At 42.9% G+C, this 24,401-nt stretch overlaps 1 protein-coding gene across 2 annotated transcripts in view; it reads right to left on the bottom strand.

Moving 5' to 3' along the window:
- Nucleotides 1-10,510: 10,510 nt before the first annotated feature.
- The window catches only part of INTS9 (integrator complex subunit 9), a 110,241-nt gene continuing 96,350 nt past the window's right edge, over nt 10,511-24,401 (bottom strand). For both annotated transcript variants that reach the window (XM_077769692.1, XM_077769693.1), the window contains exons 13-17: nt 22,069-22,193; nt 19,903-20,070; nt 16,406-16,504; nt 14,980-15,117; nt 10,511-11,214 (exon numbers count right to left, since the gene is read on the bottom strand). In XM_077769692.1, the coding sequence (XP_077625818.1) occupies nt 11,038-11,214; nt 14,980-15,117; nt 16,406-16,504; nt 19,903-20,070; nt 22,069-22,193 (707 nt within the window). In that variant the 3' untranslated portion in view covers nt 10,511-11,037. The remainder of the gene's footprint in view (nt 11,215-14,979; nt 15,118-16,405; nt 16,505-19,902; nt 20,071-22,068; nt 22,194-24,401) is intronic.

Below are 24,401 nucleotides of genomic sequence, written 5' to 3' on the forward strand. Positions count from 1 at the left end.
CATTAATACACTTCCTTCCAAATATATAAGCACACATTAACTGGAGGTCAGTATTAGTTTCTGTGTTTCATGTAAAATTTAAATATTAAATTTACACACTGAAGTGCACAGATCTTAGTGGACATTATTTTGGGTTTTGACAAATGCATCCACTAGTGTAACCCTACCTCTCCATCAAGATACAGAACACTACTGTCAAGGCCAGAAAGTTCCCTTATGTTTCTTCCTTGTCAATCTCTGCTTCCACCCCCCAGAGAAAACCAATTATTTGATTTTGTTTTTTTCACACTGAATTAGTTTTCCCTGTTTTAGAATTTCATATAATGGTGTCACGTAATTTTACTCTTTTTGTGGAAGCCTTCTAGAAACTCAGCATAATATTCTTGGAATTCATCTAGTGCTGTTATTTATTGATTTGTTCCTTTTTTTTTTTAAAGTTTTTAAAATGTTTTATTTATTTCTAGGAGAGAGAGAGACAGCGTGAGCAGGGGAGGGTCAGAGAGAGGGAGACACAGACTCTGAAACAGGCTCCAGGCTCTGAGCTGGCAGTCAGCACAGAGCCCGACGCGAGGCTCAAACCCACGAACCATGAGATCATGACCTGAGCAAAAGTCGGACGCTTAACCGACTAAGCCACCTGGGCGCCCCTGATTTGTTCCTTTCATTGCTAAGCAGTATTCGCTTGAATGGCAACATTTGTCCATTCTATTGCTGGGAATTGGGCTGTTTATGTTTTTTAGCTATCAGGAGTAAAACCACCATGAATATTCATATGCAAGTTCCTCCCCCTTCCTTTTTTTTTTTTAAATGTTTCAAAATTTTATTTCTAGTTAGTTAACATGTAGCATGATATTAGTTTCAGGAGCAGAATTTAGTCATTCATCAATTACATATGACACCCAGTGGTCATCCCAACAAGGTCCCTCCTTAATGCCCATCACCCATCTAGCTCATACCCCACCCATCTCCCCTCCAGCAACCTTCAGTTTGTTCTCTGTGGTTAAGACTCTTTTATGGTTTACCTCCCTTCCCCCCCCCATGTTCATCTGTTTAATTTCTTAAATTCTATACATGAATGAAATCATGGTACTTGTCTTTTTCTGACTGATTTCACTTAGCATTATATTATCTGGCTCCATCCATATCGTTGCAAATGGGAAGATTTCATTCTTTTTTATGGCTAATAAATATTCCATTGTGTGTGTTTGTGTGTGTGTGTATGTACACACACTCCACATCTTTATCCATTAGTCAGGGGACAAGTGGACATTTGGGCTCTTTCCATAATTTGGCTATTATTGGTAGCACTGCTATAAACATTGGGGTGCATGTGCCCCTCTGAATTAGCATTTTTTAATCCTTAGGGTAAATACCTAGTAGCGCAACTGCTGGGTCATAAGGTAGTTTTTAACTTTTTGACGAATGTCCATACTGTTTTCCAGAGTGGCTGTACCAGTTTGCATTCCCACCAACAGTGTAAGGGAGTTCCCTATTCTCCCTCTTTATCCTTGCCAAAATCTGTTGTTTCCTGTGTTAATTTTAGCTTTTCTGACAGGTGTGAGGTGGTATCTAATTGTAGTTTTTCTGTTTTTTTTTTCTTCTTTTCTCTCTCTCTCTCTCTTTTTTTTCTGTTTGTTTTTTGAGAGAGAGCATGAGTCACGGAGAGGGGCAGAGGTAGAAAGAAAATCTTAGGCTCCATGCTCAGTGCAGAGCCTGACATGGGGCTCAATCCCATGACATTAGGGTTATGACTTGAGCTGAAATTAAAAGCTGGACACTCAACCAACTGAGCCACCCAGGCGTCCCTCTGATTGTAGTTTTGATTTGCATTTCTCTGATGATGAGTGATGTCGAGCATCTTTTCATGTGTTTTGTTAGCAGTCTGGACGTCTTCTTTGGGAAAATGTCTATTCATGTCTTCTGCCCATTTCTTAACTGGATCATTTCTTTTTTAGTTGTTGAATTTGATAAGTTCTTTGGATACTAACCCTTTGATATGTATCTGCAAGTATCTTCTCCCATTCTGAAGGTTGCCTTTTAGTTTTGATTATTTCCTTTGTTGTGCAGAAGCCTTTTATCTTGACAAGTTATCTTGATGAGGTCCCAATAGTTCATTTTTGCTTTTATTTCCCTTGCCTCTGGAGATGTATCTAATAAGTTCATGTTCAAGTCTTTTTGTGGAGTTATGGTTTCCTCCCAGATACATACCTAGTTGTGGAATTGTGTGATAAGGTATGTATATAGGTACTTAGTTTTATATATTAAAAAAGAACCCTGCTGGACCTTTTCCCAAGGTGATTATACCCAATTCATGCCCCAATAATGTTGAGAGTTCCAATTACTCATATCATCACAAGTCCATGCTGTTGTCAGTCTTTTTAGCCATGCTGGTGGGTAATGGTACCTTGTAGTTTCACTGTGCATTTCCCTGAAGATTAATGACATTAAGCACTTTTTTTTTTTACATGCTAACACCATTTATATGTATTCCCTTTGTGAAGTTATCTGGACAAATATTTTTGCCCATTAAAAAGATTGGGTCTTCTCTGGAAAACAGTGTGGAGGTTCCTCAGGAAACTAACAATAGAACTCCCCTATGACCCAGGAATAGCACTGCTAGGAATTTACCCAAGGGATACAGAAATGCTGAGGCATAGGAGCACATGTACCCCAATGTTCATAGCAGCACTCTCCACAATAGCTAAAACATGGAAAGAGCCTAAGGGTCCATCAACAGATGAATGGATCAAGAAGATGTGGTTTATCTATACCATGGAATACTACATGGCAATGAGAAAAAATGAAATCTGGCCATGTGTAGCAACATGGATGGACCTTGAGGGTGTTATGCTGAGCGAAATAAGTCAGGCAGAGAAGGACAAATATCATGTTTGCATGTATAGGAGGATTAGGAGGAACTTGATGGAGGAACAAGGGGGAGAAGAAGGGCGGAAATGGCGGGGGAAAGGGAGAGAGGCAAACCATGAGAGACTCTTGAATGCTGACAAAAACTGAGGACTGATGGATGTGGGGGGGAGGGGGGATGGGCATGGAGGAGGACACTTGTGGGGATGAGCACTGAGTGTTATGTGGAAACTAATTTGACAATAAACTATTTGTAAAAAAAAAATAACATTCCACTGCTTCAAAAAAAAAAAGATTGGGTCTTATTCTTTTTGTACTGCTTAAAAAACCATTTTTAACAGACTTGATTTTTTGAGTTTTAAGTTCACAGAAGACTTGAGCAGAAAAGGAGAATTTCTCCTCTCTCACCCTTATTATTACCTTGCATTAATGTGGTACATTTGTTACAACTGATAAGCCAATATTGACATATTAACTCAAGTCCCAGCTTACATCAGGGTTCATTCTTTGTGCAGTATATTCTGTGGCTTTGACAAAAGTACAGTGACTTGTCTCCACTATGACAGTATTCCACGGAAGTTTCACTGTCCTCCAAATCCTCTCTGCTCCCACGATTCTGCAGATCCTTGCCTCCGACCACTGGCAGCCATTGATCTTTTTACTGTCCTATCATTTTGCCTTTTCCAGAATGTTATATAATTGGAATTGTATAAATGCAGCCTTCACAGATGGGCTTCTTCCACTTAGAAATATGAATGTCAGATTCTTCCATTGTTTTTGTGGTTTGATAGCCCATTTCCTTTTATTGCTAGGTAATATTCCATTGTAATGTCTTATCTTTTTATTATTGATACTAGTCCATTGTCAGACATATGTTCTATATGTATTTCCCCCAACTTGTGGCTTGCCTATCCTTTTCTTTATATCTTCTGATAAGCAGAAGGTTTTAATTTTGGTGAGGTCCAATTTATAGCATTTTCTTTTTGTTATTGCTTTTGAGGACTCAAGAAATCCATGCCATGAATTCTAAAGACATTATCTTATGTTTTCCACTAAAAGCTTTATGGTGTTAGCGTTTACACTTAGGTCTAAGATGTCTCTCTAATTTGGGAGCATGAAGTGTAGTAGTCAAGGTTCTAATTCTTTATTTTCTATTATGAATGTCCGGTCAGTCTAACACTGTTTGTTAAAGACTTTCATTGAGTTGCTTTGGGGCCTTTGTTGAAAATGTAGCAACCGTATAGGTGTGGGTATTTCCCAGCTCTCTCTCGCCCAAACTGACTTGTCAGTGCTGGTTGCTAGCACTGTCCTGGCTGGACTACTGCAGCTCTCTAGGTAGTCTTCAAGGAAGTAGACATCCTCCAACTTGGTCACTGTTCTCAAAATGGTTTCGGGTACTATGGTAGTTACTTTGTAGTTCTCTAAATAAATTTTAGAGTTAGTCAATTTCTTTTAAAAACCTAAAATTAAAATATTTTTATTCTGGTAAAATTTACATAATGTACAAATGACCTTTTAATCTGTTTTAAATTGGACAATTCAGTGGCATGAAGTACACTCACAGTGTGTAACCATCACCACTAGCAGCTTCTGGAGCTTTCTCATCATCCCAACAGAAAGTCCACTCCTTACTCCCTGAGAACCTCTGTTTTGTCTCTATGAATCTGTCTACTGTGGACATTCATATAAAGGGAATCATATAATATTGAGTCTTATGTGTCTGATTTATTTTATTTAGCATGTTTTCAAGGTTCACCATGTAGCATGTATCAGAATTTCCTTCCTTTTTATGGCTGGATAATATTTCATTTTGCACACAGACACATGTGGTCTTGGGAATTTGTTCCTCTCTACTTAGGAGAAACTTACATTTTATCTGTTATTCTTGTGAGCTAAGGCCAAAAGCACAATGCATAGATTATATAAATAGATGCCTAATAAATGCTCACTGATGACTGGAAGGGCCTATGGATGACTGGAAAAGACTTTATAACATCAAAGTTCACTATTTTCAAAATACTGTGAACACTAGTTACTAGATTAAAAATTTATATTAATGTAAAAAAAGTTTGCTAACTTTTAGTTGATACGTTTTTTAGTAATCCAAAATTTGTATATTCAAATTTAAGTTACTTTTTACTTGTGATTGACTTCCTAGTTGTAGTGCAGGAAGACCTATAAATGGGTTAGGAATTTTTACTAAGGCTTATCGTAGAGAAGGGAAAGAATGAATCCTGCTAGTACAAGAATTACTGTGCATGAGCCACATCTCCAGTTTTTAGACTGGTCTCAAATAACAATGTAAGAGAAAGCAGAAACAGTTGTGCGCCTAATGACAAGATGTGGGCAAAACACTTTCAAAGACCTGTGTCCTATGACTCAAAAAATGCATAAGTTTAATACATGTAAAATCATGTTGTTGTTTTTTTTTTTACCAGCTTTCTTGGTATTATTGACATATATAATGTAAGTTTAAGGTGTACAACGTGATGATTTGATACATGTACATATCGAGAAATGATTACCTTGATAATGGTAGTTAACAGCTCCATATCCTCACATAATTACCATTATTTTTAAGCTCTACACTCTTGACTTTCAAGTATATTACAGTATTGTTAATTATAGTCACCATGCTGTACATTAATTAGATTCTGAGAACTTACCCATCTTATAGCTGAAGTTTGTACACTCTGCCAACATCTCCCCATTTCCCCCACCTCCCAGCCGCTGGGAACCACTATTCTGCTATTTCTTGGAGTCTGAATTTTTTAGATTCCACATGAGTGAGTACATCAGGAATAATACCTTGGAGACTGCAGTTCGGTTCCAGACCACTGCAATAAAGCGAATACTGCAATAAAGGGAGTCAGATTAGTGTTTTGGTTTCCCAGTGCATATCGAAGTTATGTTTATGCTGTAGTGTAGTACTAAGTGTATAACAGCAAGCGGTAGTATGAAAAAAAGGTACATACCTTAATTTAAAAATATTGATAAAAAATGCTAACCATCATCTGAGCTTTCAGCAAGTGGCACTCTTTTTGCAGGTGGAGGGTCTTGTCTTGATGCTGACGGCTGCTAACCAGGGTGGTGTTGAAGGTTGAGGTGGCTGTGGCAGTTTCTTAATATAAGACAACAGTGGTTTGCCACATTCATGGACTCTTCCTTTCATAATTTCTCTGTAGCAAGTGATGATGTTTGATAGTACTTTCCTAGAACTTCTTTCAAAATTGGAGTCAGTCCTCTCAAACGCTGATGGCTGCTTTATCGACAAAGTTTACGTAATATTCTAAGTCCTTTGTTGTCATTTCAACAATCTTCCCAGCCTCTTCATGAGGAGCAGTTCCATCTTTAGAAACCACTTTCTTTACTCATCCATAAGAAGCAGCAAGTCAGTCCCATCTCCAGGCTCTACTTCTATTAACCTCGCTATCTGCACGTCTGTGGTTACTTCCTCCACTGAAGTCCTGAACCTTCAGCTTGTAAAAAATACAGTATCTGCAAATCACAAGTTATGCCTGTGCAATATTTGTCTTTCTCGGACTTCTTTCACATAGCATAGTGCCTGTAAGATCTAGCTGTGTGGCTGTAAAAGGTATTTTTTTTTTTTTATGGTGGAATAATCTTCCACTGTGTGTGTGTGCATGCACACGTGTGTGTATATCCCACACTTTCCTTATCCGTTCATCCAACTGTGGTGTGTGTGCGTGCCCCCGCGTATCCTACATCTTTCTCATCCATAGTTCATCCATCCGTGGGCACTTAGGCTGCTTCTACGTCTTGGCTGCAGTGAGCACAGGGGCTGCAGATACCTCTGAGATGATATTTTATTTCCTTGAGGTATATGCCTAGAAGTGGAATACTGGATCACATGGTAGTTGTATTTCCAGTTTTTTGAAGTACTTCATGCTGTTTTTCACAGTGGCTGCACCAATCTGCATTCCCATCCAACAGTGCACACGGGTTCCTTTTCTTCACATCCTTGCCAACACTTGTTATTTCTTATCTCTTTGATAACAACTATTCTAAGAGGTATGAGGTGATATCAACATTTACATTTTCCTGGTAGTGATGATGAGCACCTTTCCATGTACCTGTTGGCCATTTGTATGTCTTTGGAAAAATGTCTAATCAAGTCCTTTACCCATTAAAAAGTAAGTTTTTTTCTGTTGTAGGAGTTCTTTATATATTTTGGATATTAATTCTTTATCAGATAGATGGTTTGCAAATATTTTCGCCCATTTGGTAGGCTTCCTTTTGATAGTTTCCTTTGTTGTGCAGAACTCTTTCTTTTTAGTTTGATGTAGTTCCACTTGTTGAGTTTTGCTTTTGCTGCTTGCACTTGGCATCCGATCCAAAATATTATTGCCAAGGCCAGTGTCAAGGTGCTTTCTCTCTATATTTTCTTCCACCAATTTTGGGTCTTAAATTTAAGGCTTTAATCCTCTTCAAATTAATTTTTGAGTGGTATAAGATAGCAGTCCAATTTCACTGTTCTGGATGTGGTTGTATAGTTTCCCATTTACTGAAAAGACTCTCCTTTTCCGGTTGAGTATTCTTGCCTCCTGGAAATATTAGTTGACTGTTTAAGTGTGGGTTTGTTTCTGGGCTTGAGTCTGTACCATTGGCTTCTGTGTCTATTTTTATGCTAGTAGTACACTGTCTTCATTTCTATAGCTTTGTAGTAAAGCGTGACATCAGGAATTGTGATGCCTCCACAGCTTTGTTCTCTCTCAGGATTACTTTGGCTATTTGGGGTCTATTGTAGTTTCCCACGCAAATTTTAGGTTTTTTCTATTTCTGTGAAAAATGTCACTGGAAATTTGCTAAGGATTGTATTGAATCTATAGATGGTAAATTTTTTTTATGATATGACTAAAACCTATTGACAGGCTACCAAAAAGTAGTAGAGACTGTGGTATTTAATCTTGAGTAAACAAACTCATGATTGATGTTGGCTTTATCCTCTGGCAAGATTAGATATTTTTGGCTGTGTTCTACACTGCGTGTCTCTGGGTTTTGCAACTTCCTTTAGAATTGTAGCTGGTTATTTCTAACCTCATCCTGGGTTCAGAGAGTAACATTATTTAGCCCTAGTTACACTGCAGTGAATTTCAGAACATCAGATGTCTCCTAGCTACCCATAGTGTAGCAATAAAACACTGAGACAACATTCTACTTCTCTTATGGCTTCAGGGGAAACTGGACTGAGGGCCAGAGAACAACAGTATCTCCCTTTCCTATCCACCAGTTTGCTTGGCTCTTAAGAATGTATCATCATACAGCTCAGGAGGTTTCTCGTTCTTATTCCTGCTGATATTTCACTGTAGCCTGGAAAGCCAACTCCTGCCTCTATAGGACAACTGTAAAGTCCGAAAGCTTCAAGCTCCCAAGGGATCAAGGAGAGGTGTAGCTGTTACCTTTACTTGAAAAGCAGTGGACTAACAGGCACGTCCCCCTTCCCCGGCTTGCTCCTGTTCCTGATACTCACATAGGCATTACAGTAAAGAGACAGCACTTATTGACTCTATGTTTTGGAAAAAATTACTTAACCTCTGTACCTCAGTTTCCTCATCCAAAATCTTAATTGAAGCCCTGTGGAGAGACAGCCCTGAGGCAGGAGCACCGGCCAAGCCCCGCCAGATTCCTGACCCACAGAAATGGGGAGGTAATAAATGTTGCTTTAAGCCACCGAGTTTTGGGAGTAATTTGTTGCACAATAGACATACCACTTTTTAGATTAAAAGAAATAACAAAACCAGATTTCTCTTCACTATTAATGATTTTTCAGTTACTATTTAATCATGAGGATTTTGTTGGGCTTGAGAAGACATTGGTCTAGATGTCAAACCCTTCACCAGGTCAGCGTCCGTAGTCAGTGGGCTGCATGTCTACACCACAGACATATCATCAGTGATATAATCGTAGCACAGGAAGGCAGGCTCTGCCATTTCTTCTGGGTCTTCCACCAACCAACCTAGTTTGGTATTCAAATACCTGAACTCTAGGTGGTTATTCATCACTGCTCTCTCCTAATACTTGCAAAGGTCAGTTCTAGATTTTCTCTCTGCTCTACCAAATGATTCTTTGCTTCTTCCTGCCTCTCTGGCTTCTGCCACTAAGTAGGTGATAGTGACTTGATTACAGCCTTTATAATTTCTCAATTATTTCTTGCCTGTCAATGTACTAATTTGCATTTATATACTGTTTGTTTCTTGAGTAATCACCTCTCAAAGGATCAATGCCTGGGGCTCTATGAGCAAGCCTTTTAAAAGAAATCAAACTTGGACAAATCCAAGTAAAATAATCATTTTGATTTTCTTGATTTTCTTTATACTGCTTTCGTATTTTTAAAGATGCTTGAAATTTGATTTCTGTCAAAAGTTTTCTTAGGAAGTATGCCTACATGTGATGCAATTTATCATCTCCTAAAATAAAAAGTAAACTGTTCTAGCGATGGTTTGTCAATCTGTTGTAATGTCAGTCCCCTCCCATGGCTGTATGCCCCGATGGGGATGACCTGTACCCTGGAAAACAGAGGCTTGCTGAAGCCGAGCAATCCTGTGTCCACGTCTGGCAACGTTGGAGACGGCATCGTCCACTGATGAAGAATCCTTTCCCATTGGTGGGGCCATTTAGAGAATGGACAATCCACTCTCTGTAAAGCCTGAGCAAGTAATTCTGTAGGATTTTACATCATTCATTCTTGGCTCAGTAAATCCCTTTGTGATGCTTAGCTGCTAGCTCATTTGGAGGATGGGGGCTACTGACTGAATTTCAACCAGTCTAAAAAGATTGTAGGGACAGGCTGACCCAGGCCTATTTCCCTAGCTGACCAATTCCAATACTTGTACTCTTACCAACCCCCCTCCCCCACCCAGTACTCGCAAAACTGGGGTGTGTGTGTGTGTGTGTGTGTGTGTGTGTGTGTGTGTGTGTGTGTGAGACAACTGATGCTTAGATAGATGTAATCTGGTACATACCTGTTTGGAGCAATTAAGCAGTATTATTTCAAATGTAGTAGCATACTATTATGAGGATCTTTGGGCAGTGGAATTTAATGTTCTGCTTAATGTAGAGAATCCTGATAATCTGTGAGGAAGGGCAAGTATTAACGAGCAGAGCCTGAGCTGTTTGTTCTGGACCTTTCCCCAGAAGGTTAAGGCAGCTGATACCAATCTTTGTTGGTGGTTTTTTTTTTTTTTTTTTTTTGTTTATTTTTGAGAGCGAGCAGGGAGGGGCAACAAGAGTATCCCAAGTAGGCTCTGTGCTGTCAGCGCAGAGCCAGATGCAGGGCTTGAACTCATGTACTGTGAGATCACGACCTAAGCTGACATTAAGAGTTGGACGCTTAACTGACTGAGCCACCCAGGCGCCCCTGTGTTGGTATTTTTTAAACAGATACAGCCCAGATAAAGTTAAGCATATTTTCATACAATTTAAGAAAAGCACATTTTCATACAATTTAAGAAAAATATGAGTTTTCTACACCATGTTGAGTTATATGAATGCACACATCGAATTAAAATTTGCCATGGTATTTTCTAAGTTTATGCTATTCTGCATATTTTCGTAGTTTTTCAGACACTAAATCAGTGTATAAATTCTAGGTTTTCACACACTAAATCAATGTATAAATCCTAGGTTAAACATACTTATATAAAAATAAGTTTTATTAACAAAATGGGCTCACAATATAAAATACAGACGGTCATTTTACATTTTACCGACTGGGGATCTTTCTTATTGGGTGCAGCACTGTAAACAAGCAAAATCGAAGACTAGTTCCCCTGCTCAAGGCCTGTGAAGCCAGGAAAAATAAACATGTACCACTTTAGTCAGTAATAACTGACTTACCTATCCCTTCCACCATTAACCTCTTGGGAAGCCGCTTCTGTTACTTTTATGCTACTCTTCAGCTAAGCAGTGGCCTTATCATTCCTGGCTACCCAGAAATGGGAAGAAAATGAGTGTTAAGTTTAAAGCAAAAGTTCTCCAGGGGATTCTGGCCATAACTCCCAATAATCACGTCCCTCAAGGACCAGTTCTTTATTCCTTAAGCCACTGACCAAAGATATGGCCAACTTTTTGTGCCCTTTCTGGGTTTGTGCTGGGCAGCCATAATGAAGAACTGAAGGGTTTCAATGAAACAGAAATGGTTTAGATGTTCACTTAGAACTTCTGTAGGAATTTAAGAACGAGGTCCCGCAGTCGAACCCTGAGCATCTCATCATTGTCACATATGATATGGGTCGAATCTTCCTCAATCTGGATGAGTGTCTCAGCTTCCTGTAGCAGGACAATATGGCCCTTTGCTGTGTCTTCTACCTTAATATCACTGAAGCCATGCTGTTCCAAAAGAAAAGAGAGAGGAGGATGATGGATACTCTGAAAGCAAGGGGCTGCCTGAAAGGCTGAAGGATATTGCAACTATCAGTTCTAAGAAATGACACTTCCTACAGGAACAAGACAGGGATGTCCACTCTTGCCGTTATTCAACATAGTATTAGAAGTCTTAGCCTCAGCAATCAGACAACACAAACAAATAAAAGGCATCCAAATCGGCCAGGAGGAGGTCAAACTTTCACCCTTCACAGATGAGATGATACTCTATGCAAAACCCAAAAAATTCCACCAAAAAACTGATCCATGAATTTAGCAAAGTCACAGGATATAAAATCAATGCAAAGAAATTGGTTGCATTCCTATACACCAATAATGAAGCAACAGAAAGAGAAATCAAGGAATTGACCCCACTTACAATTGGACCAAAAACCGTAAAATACCTAGGAATAAATCTAACCAAAGAGGTGAAAAATCTATACACTGAAAACTATAGAAAGCTTATGAAATAAATTGAAGAAGACACAAAAAAATGGAAAAATATTCTATGCTCCTGGATAGGAAGAACAAATATTGTTAAAATCTCAATATTACCCACAGAAATCTACATATTTAATTCAATACCTATCAAAATAACACCAGCATTCTTCACAGAGCTAGAACAAACAATACTAAAAATTGTACGTAACCAGAAAAGACCCCCGACAGCCAAAGCAATCTTGAAAATGAAGACCAAAGCTAGGGGCATTACAATCCCAGACTTTAAGCTGTATTACAAAGCTGTAATCATCGAGACAGTATGGTACTGGCACAAAAACACACAGATCAAAGGAACAGAATGGAGAACCCAGAAATGGACCCACAAATGTATGGCCAACTAATCTTTGACAAAGCAGGNCTCAATATTACCCACAGAAATCTACATATTTAATTCAATACCTATCAAAATAACACCAGCATTCTTCACAGAGCTAGAACAAACAATACTAAAAATTGTACGTAACCAGAAAAGACCCCCGACAGCCAAAGCAATCTTGAAAATGAAGACCAAAGCTAGGGGCATTACAATCCCAGACTTTAAGCTGTATTACAAAGCTGTAATCATCGAGACAGTATGGTACTGGCACAAAAACACACAGATCAAAGGAACAGAATGGAGAACCCAGAAATGGACCCACAAATGTATGGCCAACTAATCTTTGACAAAGCAGGAAAGAATATCCAATGGAATAAAGACAGTCTCTTCAGCAAGTGATGCTGGGAAAACTGGACAGTAACATGCAGAGAAATGAACCTGGACCACTTTCTTACACTGTACACAAAAATAAAACTAAAAATGGATGAAAGACCTAAATGTAAGATAGGACGCCATCAAAATCCTCAAGGAGAAAGCAGGCAAAAACCTCTTGGGCCTTGGCCGCAGCAACTTTTTATTCAGCACATCTCCAGAGGCAAGGGAAACAAGAGCAAAGTGAACTATTGAGACCTCATCAAAATAAAAAACTTCTGCACAGCAAAGGAAACAATCAGCAAAACTAAAAGGCAATGGGACAGAATGGGAGAAGATATTTGCAAATGACATATCAGATAAAGGGTTAGTATCCAAAATCTATAAAGAACTTATCAAACTCAACATCCAAAAAACAAATAGTCCAGTGAAGAAATGGGCAAAAACATAAATAGACACTTCTCCAAAGATGACACCCAGATGGTCAACCGACACATGAAAAAATGGTCAATATCACTCATCATCAGGGATCAAAACCACACTGAAATACCATTCACACCTGTTGGAATGGCTAAAATTAACAAGTCAGACAACAAGAGATGTTGGCAAGGATGTGGAAAAAAGGATCTCTTTTGCACTGCTGGTGGGAATGCAGTGCAGCCACTCTGGAAAACAGTATGGAGGTTCGTCAAGAAATTAAAAACAGAACTACCCTACGACCCAGCAATTGCACTACTAGGTATTTATCTAAGGGATACAGGTGTGCTGTTTCGAAGGGGCACATGCACCCCAATGTTTACAGCAGCTCTATCAACAGTAGCCAAAGTATGGAAAGAGCCCAAATGTCCATCGATGGATGAATAAAGAAGATGTGGTATATATACACAATGGAGTATTACTCAGCAATCAAAAAGAATGAAATTTTGCCATTTGCAACTATTTGGATGGAACTAGAGGGTATTTAAGCAAAATTAGTCAGAAAAAGACAAATATCATATGACTGCTCATATGAGGAATTTAAGATACAAAACAGATGAACATAAAGGAAGGAAAAATAATATAAAAACAGGGAGACGACAAAACATAAGAGACTCTTAAATATAGGGAAGAAACAGAGGGTTACTGGGGGGGTTGTGGGAGGGGTGGGTAGGCTAAATGGGGAGGGGCAATAAGGAATTTACTCCTGAAATCACTGTTCCACCATATGCTAAGTAACTTGGATGTAAATTTAAAAAAATAATTACTAAAATAGCTTAAGCTTTTGTAAGTGATCTAGGGAACACATCTAAGCACTTGGGTTCAGGAGTCTGGGACATTGGGCTATCACCAGCCTCCATATGCCAATGGCCCCTGATAAAAAAGCTCCATCCTGTCTCAGGAAAATGCATTCCTTAAAGCAAGACACCAATGACCTTGTGATCTGGCAAATCCCTTTCAAGTGAGCATACAAGGCTAGCACAGGAAATACTTCTCTAGCTACCTTAATGTGAGTTATAGAATTTTCATACATATCACACATAAAGTTGAGAAAGCAGAAAAGAAGTAGAAATAAGGCTTATTTGCCTGAAAGGGACATAGGATAGGTAAAGAAAATGGGCTAGGGAAAGTCTCTACCCTTAGTTCTACAAAGCTCATGTGTAGGTTGGGGCAGGTACTGATAGCTCTTACAGGAGAGGAGGCAGAAATGGTGAAAAGGAAGAGTCAGGGTCAGATCCTAAGGGTCGATTCCTGGATGAGCCAGGCGAACTAAGTGAAGGTCTTTCTGGGAGAGCAAGTTGTTCCAAGTTTATAAAAAACAAGTCAAGCTCGAGTCCTAACAGGCTGAAACACCGCACGGTCACAAGGAAGAAGTGACTGACATGTTCACCTGCATCACAGGGGACACTCCCACGTTCCCAGTGATCCCACTCTCAGGGGCTAGGAGGGCTGCACAACATGGCTGCAGTCTTTTCTTCAGGGAAAATAAAAATTCTAATGGACAGCTGCTGATTCAGGAAAGGACCGGTGATCTCCAGGTGACTGCTTATTTCTTCCCTCTCCTCCTACCCCGTCTGGGAATTGCTGGCCCTGCTTCTAGAACTCCCAGGGATTCAGGGATACACCAATACTGGTGCCTCTGCTCTCCCTGCTCCCCAGGCCCAAGTCTCTCATCTCTTGTGACACAGCCATGTTGGTGCTCTGGCAGCAAGGGGTCTGCTTGAGAAGTAATCCCTAAGGGGTGGACTTCCTGGCTTCTCCTACCTTGCCCTTCCATTGCATCTAAGTTTTTGAGGAAAGGCCTGCCTTGGTTTAGTTCCCAAAAGACACGGATGTGGTGAGGCAGTCTTCTAGAGGGGCCTGATGTCTGATGGGGAAGAAGGGGCAGGCAGATAAGTNTTCTCTCAACTCTGTGACCCTCCCCTGGTTCTATTTCCTGCCATGGCCCCTGGACCAAGCAGATGCTTCAAGGACAGGAGCCCAGACTAGGAAAAAGGCAGTGGCACACATTCCTCAAAGCAGGTGAACAGCAGGAAGGGCGGCAGGTGCGAACAGAGTGCACTCACCTTCTCCAGGGCCTGCACGAACTGTTCTACTGGGATGGAGCCGCTCAGCAACGGCTTCAGCACTTTGCAGTCTGGAATGTCATCACTCGCCCGCTTTCTCTTCTTTCCACCTGCGGGCTGGATGGGCCTGGGTGGGGGCTAGAGCGGGAGAAAACACCATCTCAGCATGAGGGCAGTGCAGGGCACAGCCAGAACCTGTCTGTCCATCCTACCAACGGACCATCTTTCTCGGTGGAGGCCCTGGCGCTGGGCCCGGAGTCATCCCATGTGAGGTCGACCAGCTCTGGAGTTCAGGGTCACTATCAGCAGGGGCTCCATCTGGAGTTCTTCATAACCTAAGCTAATGCCGCAGCAACCACATCTTTTTTGGCAAAGAGATTTCCCTTTTATCAAGACTCATTTTTAATTTTTAACCGATTCAATAGGATTTTCTGAATAAAATTTTTAAGATTTTATTTTTTTTAAGTGTATTTAGAAAGAGAGAGAGAATGAATGTGAGCGGGGCAGAGGGGCAGAGAGAGAATTCCAAGGAGGCTCCATGTTGCCAGCACAGAGCCCAACATGGGGCTCCCTCTCACTGAACCGAGAGATCATGAACTGAGCTGAAATCAAGAGTCAGATGCTCACCCGACTGAGCCACCCAGGCGCCCCTTCTGCGCAAATTCTTAAGAATAAACTGTGCTGGCAACTGCAGGCGTAGCAACAGCAGGGTGGCCAAGGCCACCAGCTGTGGCGTCAGACTGATGAATTGAAATGAAGGTCAGAGAAACTGCCTAAAAAGCGGTGACCACGGAACTTTGTGAGGGTGAAGTAAGGGCGAAGTGGGAAATACAGCAGGTGAAGGCCCAGCACGGCGCCTCGTATATTTTAAGTGGCAGCTCTGTGCAGATCATTCGGGGTGTCAGAGCAGCACACTCAAGTCTGGAAGGACTTTTTCTAAGGGGAATGAGAGAGGACAAGTACCTAAAGGGCTGCACCATGAGGGAGTGAACACATGGGGAACTTGGGGCACAGGTGCAGGGGGGACAGGCCCCGCCCACCCCTGCAGGGGTGTTCAGGCAGGCCTCCTCTTGGGAAGGGCTGGCTCCCACCCAGGCTCTCTGCAATGCCCCCAGGAGCTGAGTGAGGCCAGTGCTTTCAGGGCTGGAAGGGCACTTAATGCTGATGTGCGGCCTCCGCGCTATGAATAATAGTTGCTCTTCCCTTTTCTCTCACTGAGGCATGTAGCCAGAGAAATAAGTACTGAAGAATCTGTATGCAGTGCCCTCTTTGTTTCAGATCGAATCCATTATGTAGTGTGCTAACTTCTGCAGGCTGGAACACTGAGACGTCGGGGGTGGAGGGGGTGGGAGTTCAGAATCTTTGCAGCCTCCTTGTGGGTGGGCACTTCCTCATGGCCACAGGGGCAGCCCACCCTCCCCCATACCTGAAGGACGTGCTTGTTATCTTTTGTGTGCAGCACCGCGGAGACGGTTGCCAAGGAAATGCCAGGCTTAATCTCCATGGGCACCAGTGAATCTGCGAGCTGGAAACAAACAGGGGTTTCAGTCTAAGTTTGGGGATGAGGTGGCGCAGCTGTGCTGTCCAGTCAGGACCAGAAGGCCACACGGGGCTGCGGCTCAAGCGCCCCTGCCAGCCTGGTGGGAAAGACAGGGCATCAAATGTCATAATGCTGAGACTTTCATGATCATCCTTATTCATTTTCTTTTCTTTTAAACTTCTATTTACATCATTGCAGTCTAACATGATCACATAATTTTAAGGAAGAAAAAAGGTAAAAAAAAAAAAAACTTTAATCAAAAATGTATCAGACACACAAATGTATACATTGATTGTAATAAAAAAGGAGGTATAAGAAGCCAAAGAGGAAAAGGGGGTAGTGGTGGTGCATAAACTGGGCTGAGAAGAGTTAGAGAACTAGTCTGACCCCAAGTTCGCAGACACAGTGTTCTGGGCGCTCCTCCTGGGGGCAGCCCAGCACTCTCCAGCAGTGACCCAGAGCAAGCCTGGGGTGCTGCGTGCTGGGGTCCCAGCGTGCTGACCCTTCTGCTTCTCCCTTTTGTTAGCCCCCCAAGTGATGAAATGCCAACACTGTGCTGACAGCCCATCATCTGAACCACCTTAACCTCATATCCATCCTTCAGGTGACTTCCAGGAGGCTCCGAACACTTTCACAGTATCTCTCCAAAACCTCAGAGGGCTTCTCCTTATGCAAAATACCTAATCTAGTGCTGACTTCATGCTAGCCTCCACCTCTGTTCTCATGACCACTAGGTGACTAGTGTCTGGCAGGAAGGACAGGGACAGCAGCATTTGGACTGAGTGAGCTAATTCCTAGAAATCTGACTGCTGCCAAAGGTGCAACACCCAACTTTTACCTGGGGGGCTATCTCTTTCCCTACCACCTGAGTCTGATGTGTACCCTTTGTCCTCGGCAGCTTTAGAGCTCCGCGACCCTGCCATGGGCAGCAATGTGTGATCTTCGGAGAAGCCCTAGCACTCGGCTTTAGTTGGCTACTGCTTATACACGTAGACCCTGCTCTGTCCAAGCCTCTTATATTTAAAAACAAAAGTAAACAAATATGCAAGATGCCATTTAGGTAAATATGAAGATCGACATCACATGGGCAGAGGAAGCAGCTCAGAATATTTAAAAGGACTGGAAAATGGAATGTGAAAATTGTTTCACGAAATAAGAAAACATATGTGGCACAAGTGTGAGACGTTCTCCCCGGGAGACAATGTGTCTGCTCCGGTCTCCCGATACCGTCTGGGGACAGCACTGTAGGAACCCAGCAGGTGAGAAGCTGTCCCGGGGCGGCCCCGTGACAGATCTAAGACTCAGCTGGGTCAGGAGGGAGGTCTCTGCTCAGACACCTCCTCGAGGAAGGGTGCACCCCTCACGGCCCTGGAATAGACAGTCTAATAGAGAGTCTTTCCAGAACATGTCCATGAGGGCTGTCGCATCCGATCTCCCATCTTGCAGTTAGACAAAGGAGGAGGATTTATGGGGAAGCTGCAGAGGACAGACACACTCTCGTTTGGGGGAGGAATCAACATCTTTTAGTAGCAGCGGCACCTAAAGAACAGCGCCAGATTTTAACCTCCTCATCCTGCACATGCCTCTCCTGGGCAAAACTCTATGTTCTGTCCATGGACAAAGATTTATGTAAAAGAATGTTTCTGAAAGCATTATTTATAATATGGAAGAACAGAAATAATAAAGCCCACCAATGAAGGATAGAGGATAGACCATTATATCCCACTAAGATGCTTTACTAGTAATGATATACTTACTGTTACATGACCAAGACAGCATGCTGGATAGGATTCAAACACACACACACACACACACTCATGCACACACTCACGTGCATGCATGCACACACATGGAGAACAGACAAGGCAAATACACAAAACTCTGAGCAGGAGTAATCTCTGGCATGGGGACCATGGTCTTTATCCTTCTTTTAACTCTATTTTCTGAATTTTCCAGAAAGAGTAAGCATACTTTTATTGGAAAGTAACTCTTGTAGTAATAGAGTCCTACTAAAACAGCAAGAGAAGGCAGGTGGGCCTTAAAAAGATGGCTGTGCAGAGCGTTGCTCTCAGTAAAGTGTGGGACTTGAGCCTCTTTCAGGGGCATCGTGGTCAATGTGACTGTCCTAATAATGCGAGTGTCTTAGACTTTTCACTCTTGCTATCACGAGTGTTCACTGGGGTCTTCTCAAGATTACATGACATGGGTTATCCACAACAAAGCGAAAGCAGAGGGAGACAGGACAATCCACAGGCAGACATTAAAGAGATGTGTAAACAGACAACAGTGCCCCTTTGCTCATTATCTTCTTTTTCAGAGACATTTTTCATAAAAGATATTTTAGTTATGTTAGCATCTAATGGGATCATATCATTGTTTTTATAGTTTTAAATTTTTGTTTTAGAGAGAACAAGATCACAAGAGGGAGAGGGGCAGAGGAAAAAGGAGACTCTTAAGCAGGCTCTACCCTCAGCAAGGAGCCTGATGTGGGGCTCAATCAAGACTGTGAGATCATGAGCCAAAATCAAGAGTTGGGTGCTCAACCAACCGAGCCACCCAGGCACCCTTAAATCATTATTTTTAAATGAATAAATATTTAAAAAATTTCTTAGTTTTAACATCTAATATAGAAAAAAATCAATAGACATAACCCAGATAAAAATTCTTTGAGGTTCTAATTTTTTTTCAAGTAGGCTCCACATTGGGGATGAGATCATGACTTGAACTGAGCTCAAGGTCAGATGCTTAACTGACTGAGCCATCCAGGCGCCCCTTGGGTTCTAATTTTTAAGAAGTTTTGGGACGAGAAATTTTGTGGACATGGTCAAGCTGTCTCAAGAGGCAAAAGGAAGCCAAAAGTAGCTTCCTACAGAGCCTCCCACACTGATGTTGCAGGAGGTGGGCCATGTGACTCGGGCTGCCTGGCCGTCAGCCGGTCACTCATGCACAGTATACCTCGACTGTCTCATGCGTACGATATGCACACAAATAATCACATTTATATCCTTTATATGTTGGTTACCCTTATCTCCTCCATCTATCTCTGAATTTGATGGAACTTGACCCACACTCAAATGAGGTCCAGAAAGAATGAGAAAATCCATGACCCTAAGGTGTTTGGGGATGGAGCTGGCAGTGAGGCCATGGCCTCCTGGCTTAAATGTGAACACAAGCAGCAGTCCTTAATGGCTGTTACTTCATTACCTGAGAAATAAGGCGATTTGGAAGATCCTGCCTCTCTTCCCAGTTCCAGGCCTAAGGGTCTGTGTTCTTTGGTTCATCCATGTTTTACACAAAGACAAGAAAGCCACCTCTGAGACCCTCTTCTTTCAGTGACTCAAGTGGAAAACCCGGGTCTGACCATGAGAAAGAGAACGGCTCACCTCTGGCATGATTTCAATCTTCTCGTACCGACGCTTGAAAGGCAAGGCGAGGACCTCGGCCCTCCGGTAGGACATGGCGGGCGGCTGGCAGTCAATCATCAGGTCCATGCGGTGGGACTGTGCAGGGGGCGGCTGCGTGTACTGCTCGGGGCAGACCACGTGCAGCGGCTGAGAACCAACAGGACAGGGGCAGGTAAGGGAGGAGGCCTGCCCCAGTGTGCCCGTGTGCCCACTCTGCCTCACTGCCTCCGGACCCCCCTTTTCTCAAACCCAAGCACCAGGCAACAGGAAAGGGGAGCGCAGTGTGGGGACAGAAGAATAAATATTTCAGGGCAAAGCCCTCAACTGCCGGTCATGTGGACTGGTGGGGGAATCCACTGCCTCAGTTCACATCTGTTTTTATGTTTTCACCATTTTTAAGTCACTTTAATGGTAACATCCATAGGTCTGTGCCCAACTGGTCCCTAAGCCCCTTGAGGGCACAGTCTTCTTGTCACACCTGTCATCGCTGACTGGTACAGCAGTTGGCCGATTAGCAAGAAGTGCTGACTTTTGTGCTGGGCTGGTGTTTAGGGGTCGGGGCTTCTCTGGGATCTGCAGGTGCACTGCTGTTAGCAGTGTGCACTCACATACTCAATTGTGTGGGACACACTGAATCAGAACTTCTTTGCAAAATATGTCTGTTATTTTGAGAGATGAAGAACAGTAAACCAACATTTACTTGGGACAAATACCACCTAACTAAAAATGGATCCCGGTGGCCCATTGAGTTGTACTGCCACTGCTTTTACTTACGAGTCTAGGGCTCACCTCTAGTTGCTGGAAGAAGGCCTTCCAACAGGCTGAGCGGATGCACTGAAAACAGCACCTGTTCAGCTGGGCTGATCCCTTCCTTCCTCCTGACCTGGTTAGGAGCTCCTAACTCTTCTCGAAGCCATCCGACCGCACAGTTGCAGCCTGACAAACCGTCCCCGCTTCCCTCTTCTACTGTGGGGACAAGACGGCCTCTCGCTCCCACCGTCACACACTGCCAGGGGCTCCATGAACACACCACCACTATGCGTACCATGGGGGGAACTCAGTCATGACAACAACAGGCTCTTAACTGCTTCTGCCAGCGTGCTCTGAACACAGGATGGGTATCGAATCACCAACTCGGCCAAAACTTATCCACTACTCTAATCATGTCTAGAGAAAGCCCACATTCTTTCCTTGTAGGGCCAGCAAGCTAGTGACGGCCATCATCCATTATGTCTGCATTCCTGAAGTTCTTCAGCTTTCCATTTCTTGTTACCCTTCCTTAGAGTTCTGAGTTAGTACCTCCCATCCTGAGGTCATAGATTCTGTGAGGAGGAAAGCAAACTTCTGACCTAGGCCAAGAAAAACGAAGGGAGCTAATCGTACCTTGCTAAATTACTAGCTGAAGCGACAGAAGACGTGCCAGGGCACTCTGGTACTCCTTTAAGCTCCTGAGGCAATGGGGAATGAGAGGTTTTCCTCTTGTCTCTCTCCCTCGCCAACTACACGTAGCCTCCCCCAACTCCACTATCAAACATGTGCCGCCGAAAGGTCACTGACCCAGTGCGGTGATTTTTATTCCCCGCTCACTGTCTACATTCTCCTTCTGTGTAGATGGTCTTCCTTTGCCCACCGCTTTACCCAACTACTTCTTCCTTTGCCCCATGGCAGAAGATGCAAAAGGAAAAAACAAAAGCCACAAAAATGAAACCCAAACAAGCCCCTAACAGAAAGCAAAAGAACAGTGTTTGTGGTACTAACCCACATCTGCAACAAGGGCCCAGTGTGGGTTCAGTGAAACTGTCTTTCAGCTTGATGAGTCTGTTTCTAGAATGACTGTTTTGGTGGGGAGAAGGGGCAATTTGCTTTTAACTGGACACAGATGGTCCTCATAAAGAAATAATAGGCTGTTTAGGCTTTCCTTCCCTTCCCTTCCACCTTTGATTTCTTTAGAATGGAAACTGGTTCTAGAGTGTAAAGCCCCCTACTGGGGGTTTGTGTGTGTGTGACCCACACACGTGCGGGCATGCCACAGACTCCTGGGACGTGAGGAGGACAACAAGTGCAGCCAGACACCCACCTGCACAAAGGCACAAACTCCCTGGCTGTGCTGGGCTGTGCGGAGACACCAGCACTTCCCTTCCTCACCTGTACTTCTTTGAGCAGCTTCGACACTTGGATGAAGTTCAGTCGTGTATCGATGGGGCAGTAAATGCATTTCATGGCCAAGGGCTGGTAGGGAGCCAGTGCTTCCAGGTAGGAGAAATCAGGTTCTAATGGGAGCACAAAAAGGAGAATTTAAAATGCAAGCAACAGAGTTGCTGCCAAGTGAGGAGGTGGCTGGTGTGGTCAAGGCGGAGTCTGTACCTAAGTGCACAGAGGCTGGCAGGAGCTGGCTTCCTGACCCCTGGAGAGGAGTTATTTACAAGCCAGCATGGGGAGAGGCCAGAATGAATAGGGCAGGGTGGGTGCGGGCTCAAGATTTTCAACAGAGAGATGGAGGAGATAAATGAGGGGATATGTAAGTAAATGGGAGAGAAGGGAAAGCTCTTCTTTGCAACAGAATGCCAAATAAATGTAAAGGAAACAATGAAAGTAAAAAAACAACAACTGCCATTTGGCAACCATCATAGCAATAATTTATTCAGACTAGGATCATCCAATAGATGCAAAAAAAAAAAAATAGATAATTGGGGCGCCTGGGGGGCTTAGTCGGTTAAGCATCCGACTTTCGCTTAGGTCATGATCTCGCGGTTCGTGGGTTCGAGCCCCGCGTCGGGCTCTGTGCTGACTGCCAGCTCAGAGCCTGGAGCCTGTTTCAGTCTGTGACTCCCTTTCTCTCTTTCTCTCTGACCCTCCCCTGCTCACGCTGTCTCTCTCTCTCTCTCCTAGAAATAAATAAAACATTAAAAAAAAAATAGATAAAAATTTGAGGAAGACCAGGGGATATACAGTCTCAGTGTCCCCCCACCCAGGATACTGATTAAATTGTAAATGTAAAAACTGACTTCATAGTGGGGAAACCTGGCACAGGCCACTTGAATCCAGTGCTTAAAGTTAACATGCATGTATGAGGCAAATGACATACCACCGACTTGACAGGGCACACATGAGAAAAAGACCCTGGCCCCATGTCAACAGATGTTTCTGCTGCAACTGTCATGCTCCTATTGGCAAAGCCCGGTGCGCACCATGACTGGGAACCATGCTGGCCATGACGGCTCGTTTGTTCCATCCAGAACCACTCACTGCGGCCTGTGTGGCAGGGATTACATTTCTGGTGTGAAAAAGAATCCTTAGACTCCCAACAGCCTGTGCCCCCACAAGGACATCACTTCTTACAGCCCTCAGGCTTACACTCCCCTGTCCCACTAACTCTCCCAGTGCATTGAGGATGGCTGATGGAAATTCCAGATTTTTATTTTATTTAAATTTATTTATTTATTTAATTTAAATTATAAAAAATGTTTATTCTTGAGAGAGAGAGCACGCGCAGCAGGGAAGGAGCAGAGAGAAAGGGAGACACAGAATCTGAAGCAGGCTCCAGGCTCCAAGCTGTCAGCAGAGAGCCAGACGTGGAGCTTGAACTCAAGAACCGTGAGGTCATTACCCCAACTGAAGTTGGATGCTTAACTGACTGAGCCACCCAGGTGCCCCAGAACTTCCAGATTTTTAAATTATTCCCCCTCCGGTGGCTCTTGTTTCCCTAAGAATACCCTCAAATGAGACAAGGATAGCTACCTAGGAGATAACAGATTCCCTTTTTACATGTACTATGTGAACTACAACTTTCCTGCAGCTGTAATATAATCAGAAAAAGTGGTCCAAAACTCATTTTTGACACGGCCAGACATCATAAATGACATAGCTGTTCTGAAAGCCCTTTAAAACTGGTTTAGATTTAAATTCATTACCCAAGGTTGCTATGGAAAATCACACAGTCCTTGATTTCTTCTTAGCCGGCTAAAGGAAAAATTATACTACAGCAAACACAGTGCCTATATAAATACTGTACCCACTATCATATCAGAGTCAGTGACTCCTCAAAAAGAATAGGAGGCCACCTTTAGTCCTACTATAGGCAATGTTCTCCAGACCACCTCTTGCTTAGCAAAACTTGGCCATGATGAGGTTCTGGGTACTGTGGGTCAATGTCTTGTGACCTGACTTCCTCTGCCTTTGGCCAAAAGGGGGCCTGGGAAAGAGAAAAGTCCCTGAAGCTGCTTTTCTGAGCTCTCCTGGCACTTTCTACAAGGTCCTGGAGTTAGAGCCGGAGCTGGCATGTCAGTTATGGCCAGGCCATGCTGTTCTCCTGTTGGACATCAACAATTTCACAGAACACTAACACCAGACATGGCCATTTGGTGACCACAATGGATCAAGACAAAAACAAGAACCCCTACGTAATCATGCCTGAACACAAAACCACAACACTGTTCAAACCACAAAATGGGCAAACATTACCATATCCTGGCTCCATT

The sequence above is a fragment of the Crocuta crocuta genome, unplaced genomic scaffold (genome assembly GCF_008692635.1).
Source record: "Crocuta crocuta isolate KB4526 unplaced genomic scaffold, BGI_CrCroc_1.0 scaffold551, whole genome shotgun sequence".
Classification (NCBI taxonomy): domain Eukaryota; kingdom Metazoa; phylum Chordata; class Mammalia; order Carnivora; family Hyaenidae; genus Crocuta; species Crocuta crocuta.